General features: G+C 37.4%; 1 protein-coding gene across 1 annotated transcript in view; it reads right to left on the bottom strand.

Annotated features, from left to right (window-relative positions):
• Window positions 1–11,834, bottom strand: part of LOC149285994 (dual 3',5'-cyclic-AMP and -GMP phosphodiesterase 11A-like) — a 106,871-nt gene extending 95,037 nt beyond the window's left edge. Inside the window, exon 1 of the mRNA XM_089494682.1 lies at window positions 11,058–11,834. Within this exon, the coding sequence (XP_089350808.1) occupies window positions 11,058–11,834 (777 nt within the window). The remainder of the gene's footprint in view (window positions 1–11,057) is intronic.
• Between the last annotated feature and the right edge of the window lie 434 nt (window positions 11,835–12,268).

The raw sequence follows: 12,268 nt of genomic DNA on the forward strand, positions 1-12,268 counted from the left end.
TATCACAATATCCTGACAGATTGAGCAGAGGCTCTCTCTCACAAAGCGACTGGGAGCTCAGCAACAGACCTTTTGCAGAAATGAACCACAAATTTGGTATGCAAGATATAGGTCTTATGGCTACAGAGCAAATCCAAGCTTCCCCGATTTGTTTCCTTAAGGACAGGAGATGTGCCAGAGATTCTGGATGCCCTGTCAGTTCCGTGGAACGACAGCCTTGCTTATGTTTTTCCTCCCAGTCCTACAAAAGATGCTGGAGGAGAAATCATGAGTCATTATCATAATGATGTTCTGGCCCTGGAGGGCCTGGTTCACAGATCTACATATTACAATAGGTAGAAGTACTCCTAAAGTATTAGATCGTTGGCAGGTGACGGCATGGCTGCTGAATTAAGTAACCTACAAATAACTTCTTAGATCAGTTCTTGCCTGATCTTATTGAGATTCTTATGCAGTCTCAAAAGCCGTCTACTTCCATTATTTCTAACTTGATTTGGGAAGCGTTTTCCAGATGGTGTTCATCTTTCAGTATATCCCCTCTGCAAGCTTCAGTTCCTCAAATTCTATATAAGGTTATAGTTGAATCCTGATATTAGTAATGGTATAAATAAATCTAAAAGCCATAATCAACTATGATTTATAAGATCTTAGGTCATACAGACCTCTATATACTCAAGAAAAAGAACATATAACATTATTGTGAAGAACATTGTGATACATTCTGAGCTACTAGAAAAGAAGACATGAAAGTTGGAAAGAGAAAGTAGAAGGATGTGGGTCCCAAAAAGAGACTGTAGCTTATACAAAGAGGCACTTGGAAGGTATGCAACCCCCAAGACAGCGTTACTCTCAGCAAAGCAGAAGTTGTGTGCCTAAGGGAGACTGTCACATATAATAAATCCAGCATTAAAAGCCACTGATCACTTGTGTTAATATCTTTACATAAATGTTCTACTTTCATTTATTAAGATCCTTTATTTGCCGAAGCAGAAATCCACAATGAATAGCCAGCCTACCAAGTCTTTGGATTCCTTAAGTGAAGGTTATAACACACTTCACTTCAGGGTTACTTGCATTTGTTTATCAGAATGCATATTTACTTATTTATTGGTTGATTTATTTTAAGTGATGATTATTTTTAGCCTTTTACTAACCTTATTTATTAAAACTGAAAAGGCAGTTTCATTAATGTGGCTATAATATAATAGACCACACTTGCAAATGTCTCCGTTTAGTAATACGGGGTTGTGATGTCCACCAAGGGCTCATGTATCCTGCACCATCCATTTCTTTGCTCTGCAGTCACACTGAGGAAAGCTTCCCTAAAACAGTAAATCACACACCTGCATCATTACCAGCAACAGTGGCTAAATGACACCATACATGTGTATTAATTTTTAAAGTGCTGCATTGTGGACAATTAACAATGATCTGAAAGAAACATCTGTTGTCTGTCTGCGTATATTACTCAGAGCCTCTTAAAGACTATTTGTTCTGAAGTGGTGTGGTTCTCTCTTTTTTAAATAATACATAAGCTTCATATGGTGTGCAGGTATAAAATGAAAATACCAAGCAAGTCATCAGCCTCTCTACTGGAATCAAAATAAGTATACAATAAACCTCTATAATCTTTATTTGATCTTTTTATTGTTCACATGCTTATTGACATTGACATTCATAGTTTTACCTATAGGCTCCGTTGCCAATATTCCTATTTTAGGGGGAAAAGAAAAAGAATGATATGCTTGTTATATACAAGGTTAAAGCCACAACTAATGTTTCTAGGATCTAGTCAAACTATTATGTCTGTGAGTCCAACCCCTACTATGAATTAAATTGTTGGTTCTTCAAGACTGGGACCACCTTTCCTAATATTTTCATAAATTAGCTGATATGGCTGTTTTTAAAATGATGGTAAGTGTCCCAACCCCTTTCAAAGGGTAATGGAGCCCCACTGATTCAGCTCCATGGGAAGCAATACAGCCATGCTAGGATTAGATAGGACTTGGCAGAATTGGGGTATTTTGATATAGTGGCAGGCTAAATGACACAGATAAAACGTTATAAAAGAAGAGTAGGCAGACACACCTTTTTATCCTTTGATCATACAACTTAATATTTTTTTATTCATTCAGAATATTGTAATTAAAGTTTTGCTCTTCCAGGTATATGTCACTGTTCTGTTACCATTCTGTGAATTGTAATTGTTGCGCAAGGGAATACCTCTAAGTCGATACATGTAAAATAATTTGGTTCATAATTTACATTATCACATAACCCTTGACAATTGTAAGCTCATTTGTCATTACCTCTGTATTCAGATTCCCACGAATTGCAAATTTACAAGATTCTGGTAAATTCGGCAATTCGTAAGAAAAAGACACGAAACTGAGGCCAGACCTGTTCCCCTCACACTCACTCATTCTCGTTCGCACTCTCTCATGTTCTCTAAACTTTTCCCCAGCTTCCACTTCTGCATATTGCCTCCTTATTTGAAAAGGTAATTGCCTCCTTATTTACTTAATCAACCAATTAACCAAATTTAATTACTAATTGGGTTAAATTCAAATAGACACATCCAGGCATGATTACTGCCAATCCTGTTAAATCAAAACATCAATTAAATAGAGCCTGTCTTGCAATGTGAAGTAGGCTCGAAGCTCTCAAAAAGCAGCACATGATGCTATGATCTAACAAAAATGAAAGAACAGAGGCTCCATTATCTCCGAAAAGAAAAAACCTGGTGAAATGTACGCTTGGTTAATGGGAAATGGGAAAAAAACTTGCTATTGTTTTTGGAATTTGGCAACCAGAGCGATTTGTATCAATGTGTAATTCATTACAGAACTCAGTGTCAAATGTTTGGAAAATGTAGAAACCAGCGGGTCATATTCAGGAACATACTTGGTCTTCACAGTACCAAGACATATAGTTCTGTATATAATACTCAAAAATGGGATCAACAGGAATATTTTTAATATGGTAGATCTTCCCAGGCCTACCTAAATCCCTGAAGAGTCACAAAAGAACCCAGACTAACATGTAAAATAACTGCAGGCCTTATTTGTCTTGGTTAAAGTCTGAATCATGATTCCACTATAAAAGAGACTGTGCAAAAATGGCACCCATAAGAGATTTAAAAAACAAAACACAATAGTATAGATTGCTAAACACTGTTATATATATATATATAGTGTGTAAGATAATGCACTCACAAACAGACTTTGGTATACAAGCTCATCTTCAAAATGACTTCAGTGCCAGTGTGGTCCTCAATACACAGGGAGAACCACAAGGGCTCAGAGAGAAAGGATATTAGAACATCTAAATGAAACATAATAAATGAAATAAAAGTGTCCAAGACAATGTTCCACAACACTGTAATAGATGCTGATGTTTTGCAAATTTTCTCACTATATGGATAGACTCTATCACAACATCTTGGAGGGGAGGCAACCTAGCTCAAATTTGTATCTTAGAATTTTTAAAGGAGGTTTAAACACAGATCTAGAAATACTATTTTTATATTTCATTAACAAGTTGCCTATGTTTATTATGATTACCTGCTTTTTTGTATAAGATAAAGACTATACACATACACATAAGATAAAGACTATATACAGTAAAATCTAACATATGGATGAGCCTTTTAAATTTTTACATTTTTTTGGTTCACATTATTATTTGGTTCAACCGTAAACTCCCTCCCGTCTTTAACTGTGCCCTATGGAATGCCCGCTCGGTATGCAACAAACTCGCTTGTATACATGACCTTTTTCTCTCCCATGCTTTTAACCTCCTAGCTCTTACTGAAACCTGGATCCCCTCCCATGACACTACCGCTTCCGCTGCACTCTCCTTCGGAGGACTACACTTCAGCCACACTCCTAGGCCTGATGGCAGAAAGGGTGGTGGTGTAGGCATCATTCTCTTACCTCACTGCACCTTCCAGCATATACCAAGCCCTCCCTCTCATTCTGTTCCTTTGAGGTTCACACTTTTCTCTCCACTCTCTCTTATTAAAATTGCTGTCATATATTTCCCTCCAGGTCCTACCTCACAGTTCTTTGACCGCCTTTCTGCCTGGCTCCCTTTCTTCCTCTCTCCTTATATCCCCTGTCATCTTCTGGGTAACATTCCTTTAGATATATCTAAAAACTCTGCTAGCTCCAAACTCCTCTCCCTGGCATCCTTTTCTGGTCTCTCTCAATGGACTACTCCCCCTACGCACACTGAGGGACACTCACTTAATCTGGTTTTCTCCAGATCATGCTCCCTTTCAGATTTCACATATTTGAAACACATAAAAAAATTGTATTATTTTTATTTCATGCAAACATATCACTATCACTATTTTCGACTCTTTGAACAAATTTAGTCTGCCATATATACTTACATTTTTCATGTTATAGTTTTGCTTTATTATTATTTTTCATCTATGGCTGTATATCTTCTTTTGTTCTGTTTACCACTATTTATATCCATTAACAACAGGGATATTGGAATTACAGGTTCCTTAGAGGACATCATACATACATCTAAACATGTCGACACAGGGGACGGACGCTTTCCCGCTGACTTAAGCATAGGACAAAGCCATAAGAAACCTATAAAAAGAACAACCAAGGAGTGAATTATTACAGTGATTTTCTTTATCTCCTGATGAAGCCCAGGAGTGTTGAAAAGTGTTGAGGACATTAGAGGACATTATTCTGCTATCGTTATTTATCTATTCATTTATTTATACCTATCCATTTAATTATTTATTGGCCTTGGACTATCTGGAAGTGTCCTACACTGGACTGGACTGAAGCACTTTAAAGGGCATTGTCTTCATAGCGTTTTGTCACACATATGACCCATGTGCAATGATTATTGTAAGCATTTTGTACTGTTTTTTATATCGACATTTGTGTCATTGGTGTACCTCTTTCATTTTTTAGATACCATGTAAGTAAAGGATTTTTAAGACCAGCTTGTGCAAGTCTGTAAATCTCTAATGAGATCTCTAAATGGCTTAAAAGAGGTTTTGGAGTGACCTAGTAAAAGGCAGCGTGAAAACTCCAATGTGGCTGAATGAAAACAATTCTGCCAGAAAGAGTGGGCCAAAATTCCTCCAAGGCGATATAAAAGACCAGTTATTTAAATACATTTAATTGCAGTTGTTGTCACTGAGGGTGGCACAGCCAGTTATTACATTTATGGGGCAATTACTTTTTTTCACATGGGTGATATAAGTTTTGACTAACTCTTTACCTTCGATAAATGAAATGATCACTCTGTGTTTACTTGCGTTGTCTTTGTCTCATTTAAAAATTAGTTGAATGATCTAAAAGTATTTAAATGTGACAAATAAGCAAACACTTTTCACAACACTGTATTCATACAGCTTTGTGTGAAATACTCGGATGTGCAACAGACTGCATTATTACACACTGGCGTTCATATTTGAACATTGTCACATTGTCAAGCTGGCTTGTTGTTAAACATTCAGACCAGCACTATAGAATGCACAGCTGACATACAATGTAACTGCTCGCAGGCAGCAGTAACTGCTCACCTCTGTCAGCAGACTTGATAAAATGTAGCACGGTGCTTGCAGTAGAGCAAAACACTAACCTCTGCTTCTTCAGGGTTTTCCTTTGTGTAGTTAAAGAGACGTGTTAAGGTTCCTGACGGTCCCAGTAAAATGCATATTAAAGTACTTTACGTTAATACGCATTCTTTAAAAAACTGAAGAACTCATACTTTATAATAATTATGTGATGTAGTAGCTGAAGCTCTGCAGCTGCCATCCTCCTCCGTAGTTCAATGTGAGCGCTATCCATGCATGAGCAAGCAGCTGGAGCTGACAGTAAGTATTTCACTTGCATGGAGATGTCTTCGGCTAAATACATCTCATGCATGGCAACTAGCTGGGGTGGGGAAAGGGGGAAAAACATTTGGGGGGATTCTGCAAAAGAAATACCAAGGTGACACCACAAACATTTGAAGGTACCACAAAGCTATCATATGCATTAGAGTGCATATGATGGCTGAAGTGTCCATGTAGCCTCTGATGCTGAAGATGTGTGCACTTAAGCCCTTTAATGCTGACGTGCACAATTTTGTGAGTGTGATAGCACTCAATGTGTAAAACTGATGGATGGGTGTGTGGCACCATGGATGAGATATGGGGCTGTGTTACTAATATGCTGTGTACCATTTCTTTCCCTTTTGAATTTAGCTACCCTATTAAACACCAATGGTAATGCCAAGCATTATTATTAGGTAGCTTATTGTTGTCAAAGAAACCGTTGGCCTAATAAGTTTCTTTTTTATCACTTTAATGTTTTGAACTTGTTTGGCTAAGCAACACTGGGCTACGTAAAGATCTAAAACTCATCAGCCCTCTGAGACTCACATCAGTATGTTTATTGCATTTTAAATATTTTGTAGCTGGATTTCATTGTACAATATGTAGTCAGTATGGGCTAGTAAGGGGGAACAATCACACTTTATATTTTGTGGACAAAGTAGACTATAGTTTAACAGCATATTATTGTCCACTGAAATCCCATAGATGATAGCTGTCAGTTGATTATATCTGAACATAATGTTTGCTAAATTAAAGACCATCAGCTTTCATAGATATTATTTGTTCTCTTTTTGGCGATTGTGGTTCGGGTGACTGCTGGAGAATCGCTGTCTGTATTTTAACACTGAAGATTGTTGTAACGTAAAACCAGAAGTACACAAAACCGGAAGTGTGTACAAAAGTGCAAGAAACCGGACGTGAGGAGAGTTATCGCAACACCGTATAAAAGCAGAAAACAGCAGTAAAGATTTTTGGTGGAAAAACGGACATACACGGACTGACTACCTGTGAGAGGACTGTGCTGACGGTGAAACTGCTACTGAATACTCGTGACTTGATTCAGATGAAATCATTTACCCCTGTTTTATTGTGCAATGTCCAATATACTTTAAATATATCATAACAAATGATCATATATTTCAATCATTGGGACCTAAGGAGTGTGATAACATTATAAGGAGCTATTTCTTGATCGCTAACCATTATATATAGTTTAGGGCTGATTTCTAACACAGTATAAACTTTTGGAGGGGGTTTCTTTCTTTATATTTACATCTGAGGAATACCACTTAAAATACCAGGTTACTATAAATGTACTATTGATTCAAAATTTTTTTGTACAAAGCGCACCTGGATAATTGTACCCTTGTATTTATTTGTATTTTGAAAGTGTGTTGTGGGGATTTTCACACTAGTCCCTATAGCAGTTGGTATATTTCTCACCATACTGTTTCGCAGATGTGTGATAAGATCGAGGTGGTATAATTGTCATTTATGTAATTGCCAAAAATATTACAGTTACCTTACAACTAAGCAACTGGTGTATATATTTTTTGGTTACACTACTTGACATCGTACCCATTAGATGTGTCCATTTTTAACTGTTGCATTTATGTTTGAAATTACTGTACAATCCAGTCAATTCGCAGGAAAAATTAAAGCAACATTGAAGTTTCCATGACAACTTCAAAGATCTGCCAATAACAAGACAAACACCCTTACTCATCATACTGCTTGTGGTAAACAATACAATAGCTCATTGCTAATCAGCCAGCCAGACACTCTGACTATTAAAAAAAGGGAATTGCCATAGAATCAGTTCAGTGTTGTGCTCAATCAGGGAAAGAAAAGGAGATAAAACCAAGGATTTTGTCAACTCTAACTTACATTACTGTATACAACACTGTATTTTACATTCAGGTTGAAAGATATTTTTCACCTCTTTAACAGCCCTAGTTAAATATTTGCTTTATTGTATAGCTTAGGCTAAATTTATACCTATCGCTCACATGCTGCGTAAAGCTTTAGTTGAGAAATTGTTCTATTTTATCACTTTATATTTGTTATTTGGAGTGAAAATAACCGTTTCTTGCCAACTTAAAGGGGTTCAGCAAGGCAATCTAAACATGGTACCTAATTCTATTCTTCCGACTTATAGAATCTCAAATTGTACCCACAACAGAGACCAACTTGTGAAATTAAAAAAAGATAACACAAGAAATATAATAAAGTTTTAATGTGTTCTGATGTCAAAAGTAGAACTTGATTACAGGATGTGTTAATACCTGAATGCTGGCAGCTTTAAACTAGCTAAAATTACACTTGTATTTATTAAGTAGATGAACGCTAGCATGAAATGTTTATCACCTTAAAGATTCACTCTATTCAATGCTACTGAAAACATGTATTCCTTAGTCCCATTAGTAATAAGGATTTCATTTTCAGTTGTCAAAACCAGATCTTCCATCTTCAGATGTAGTCTAATTCAGCAGTTAAAACAACCAGAAAAACATGACTGACTGACTGAATCACTGGCGATCTGGTAATTTACACCTACAATTGTTGAAATGTGGACTTTAGTGTCAAAGCTGCAATCTGGTTTCATTGAGACATACATAAAAATCGTAAGATTGCTATCCTCTCAAATGAGGAACATGCACCAATATTTTAGATTACCGGAATGAAATTAAATTACAAACTAAAAGAATGATAGGAAACTTTCCAAACCACCTCTATTTAATATGCAATACAAAGGTTATAAAAACATCTAGTGCCAATGCACAAAAAGCATAGCCAAGTCTACAAGTTCTTACGTTACTCCCTGTTCTCAAGCACTACAAACAAGAATGCAACAAAGGAAAGAAAGAATTATTGGAAGAACTGCTGTAGAATCCAAACTACCAGCTACCTAGTTTAGGCTCACAATAGATATTCCCATTAGGCATATAGAGTTAGAAATGACTTTTATAGTCAATCATCGGCCCTATGAATCAATTCAATTAGTTTTAGAAACCATTATTGTCACCAGGTTGCTCATATCAGAAAGAATTCATTCACAGTACCATGCACTATTGATTTTCCCCATAAACATCAATACCATAACTCAAAATTAGTTAAGCACCATAGCTTGTAGTTATAAATCATCACTGTAGCTACAGGTTGCAGATATCTATATATATATATATATATATATATATATATATATACAGAGAATATTTGGTTTAACTATTTAACTGTCAAGAGATCTGAAACATGTTTCATTTCAATATGCTACTCTCATCGAAATCAATACTGTGTTCTGGTACATACTATGTTTACATATGTTTGTGAGAGTTCAGCTACCAATAACAATTAAAAAATCTATTGGCCAGCCATCATACACATTTTTATGCATTTAATAGGTGAGTGTCACCTATATTTTACCTTTTGTTTTTAATCCAGACGCATACATCAGAATCACTCTGTGCATTTGCTCTATTTCCCTGACATCCAGGCTACTTGCCTAGCTGGAGATGCATTCCATTAACTGGAAACCAAAATGGGGGTAATTGGAGGGGGTAGTAAGAAATTTGAGGGGGTAGTAAGTTGCAGCTATGGGGCTAGAGCACTTTAGCATGGCAAGTAGTTTTTCCCAAGTTAACAATGCTTATTAAAGTATTTTAAATTTTGAATTTGAAAAAATGCATATTCCATATATGACACAAATAAGTCTTGAACAAAATTTAGACTTGTTTTTCCAACCTATTCTCTGTTAAACTGAAAAATTGAAAGTTTCTTGAAATCGATTTTTCAAGAATGAACATTTGTACCTTCATTTTGCATTTTGTCAAAATGTTGTGCTTCATTTTTTTCACTCAGAAGAATGACCAATATGCAAATTAATGGATTACTAGGGAATCTAATACTAAAGCGAAATTGTTTTACTACTTAGTATGGGAAAACACTTTTTGATTCTATAAATATCTAGAATTCTTCTTTACTTTCAACACATAAAATGGTGTGCTAAAAAAAAAATTGCAGAAGAAGCTGAGACGACACTGCATGTGTCACTGAGTGGTCTGCAAAGTACATTTTGGCTTGCTGCAAGGCATAAGCACATAACACCATTATTTAAGCAGTAAAGTGGCATCAAGGGCAGTAAGGTCAGTGGTTAAAGATACAAATAAATCAGTCTAGGTGTAATAATTGAAGCTTGAGAGAGTAATCAAAAAGAAAAACGGCCAATCTGTGGGGATTCAGTAAATCTTAATTTACAGAGTAAAGGTTTGCACAGAAATAACCGTATAGGGAGTGCGACCAATTGTAAATATTGATTGTTTTTCTCATTTGCCCTAGCACTCAAAACAGTTATGTCTATATTTAAATATATTGGTAATGTAAGTGAATCTGTTACAAAAAAAATAACAAGGATGGCCTTGAATATATATTAAAGTGTGTAGCAAAAATGTATGAAAACAACATTAACTACTCCTCGGCCAAAAATAAAAACAATTTGTTCTGTACCTCCTTATTATCTTTGTTTTATTTTTTTATTTATTTTTAATATTTTTTCTTTATTTGGTGTCATGATTGTTTTAATGCTTTACAGCTAAAACAAAAGAAACATTAACCTTACTTATCTTTAACAAAAGAAACATTAACCTTATTTGCCAGAAAGGCAAATACCCCATTCTTCACCAACCTGGGATGGAAATGGGTCATTTAATTGAAGTTACTTGCACACCATGTGCAGCAAAATATACAGGAGGAGATCACCAAGGGAATCCCACACACCCACAACAGGTAAATGATTTTAGTGAAGTGTCTAGAAAACTGATAGTTGGAACCAGGTCCAACAATGAAATATTCCAGATACTTTGGTATTTGGAGTTAGATCTAGGAACAGAGTGGGAAGCCCAGTAATCAGTTCACAGAGAAATAATCTTCATGATGATGTGTTTGCAGTGTTTCAGCATCTGAATTGTAACTTCCTCCTTACCATAGGGAGAGGATGTTGGCTGCAGTGTTATGTGGTAGAACCTATAGAATAGAACCTGCTTCACTGCAGGCCATCGATCCCCATTTATAATAGACAGAAAATATACACTTGCCACTTATCTGGCCCAGTACAGCAATTCGCCAACCACATACATCTCCCTACCCCCGCAAAACCTTCATCTGAAACAACTCGCCTGCGGGAAGTCCTCAGAATTGGACATACCTGGTAGGCATCTGGGATGTTGACGGTCTCTCCATGTTCAGCCACATATCCGATGATGCCCTTTCCCCAGGGCACCTGGACCTCGTTACAGTTCTCCGTGCTGCAGGAAGGTAACAGAGTGGTCCCCGCATGCACATCAAAGAACTTTGATACCAAACTCTTCTTGTTGGCGCTTCCTTCCACCAAGAACAAGGAACAGCGGTCAGCCTCCACCATTATGCAAACGAATATGAGGATCTTGTAGCACAGGCTGGTGAGGTTGAGCTCATTTGAGATATCCTTGACTAGCTCCAAGAAGAAAGCCCTCTCATTGTGTTCCTTCAGGTGATACTTGTAGTCAATAGCAGTCGATGGATATTGTGGTATGCTGACCCTAGACTCCAGCAGGGCGCTGAGGATGTGGGCAGTTGTAGGTGGGAGAGAGCTTGCCTTTCTCAGCAGTGCTCTTCTCCTCATACTAGTCAGAGGCTCCTGGGCTCTAGAATTAACATGCTCATCGTAGGTCCTATTGACATTAATAGCCTTTGACCTGGCAAAACTTTTCCTCAGCTCTTTCTGCGATGCCCTCCTCTGTAGCCCATCCCCACGACTACCCCAGCACTCCTTGCTCTTATCATCAGTACTGGAGTTGGAAGGCGTTTTAGATGTCTGGTTTCTCTTCAACCATTTCTCCACCATGCAATACTTCCCCTTCCTGATTAAATAGTCCTCAAAGAGATCTGGATGTTTATCCAGAAAACTTTCTACTTTAGAGAAGTCCAACGCCGGCTCTGACATATCTGCAGTATCCCCTTTTGGCATGCCAGAGGTCCGTCTCTACCCCACCCTATCTCTCAGGTTTGCAGGGACATGCTGGGTTAATTTTCTAGACTGAATGCTCCTGCTATTCCCTAATGCCCTCTTTCACCAGTCAAGGTTTATTCCTTTCAGTCCAATTCCTAAATAAACTTCACACTTATTACCGGGAAAGGTCTTCTTCAAGGTATGGCCGCGATACTCCCTCCGTGCCCCCGCAGTTATTGAGGAAACAGCTTATGCTCACTGTTAAGATCCTGATCGTTCGCGATAGTCAGCCCGATATATCCGGCCGTGTTCTCCCAGCGCTCGGAAAGATGCATTGAAGCAGCATAACGCTGCTGTAAGTGTCACCAGGCAGCTATAGGAACCTCCCAATGACGTAAATACACTTGGGTGGAGCAAAGGCACAGGAC

Source organism: Sceloporus occidentalis, unplaced genomic scaffold, assembly GCF_023333645.1.
Source record: "Sceloporus occidentalis isolate IW3139 unplaced genomic scaffold, rSceOcc1.0.p SCAF_74, whole genome shotgun sequence".
In the NCBI taxonomy this organism is placed as follows: Eukaryota; Metazoa; Chordata; class Lepidosauria; order Squamata; family Phrynosomatidae; genus Sceloporus; species Sceloporus occidentalis.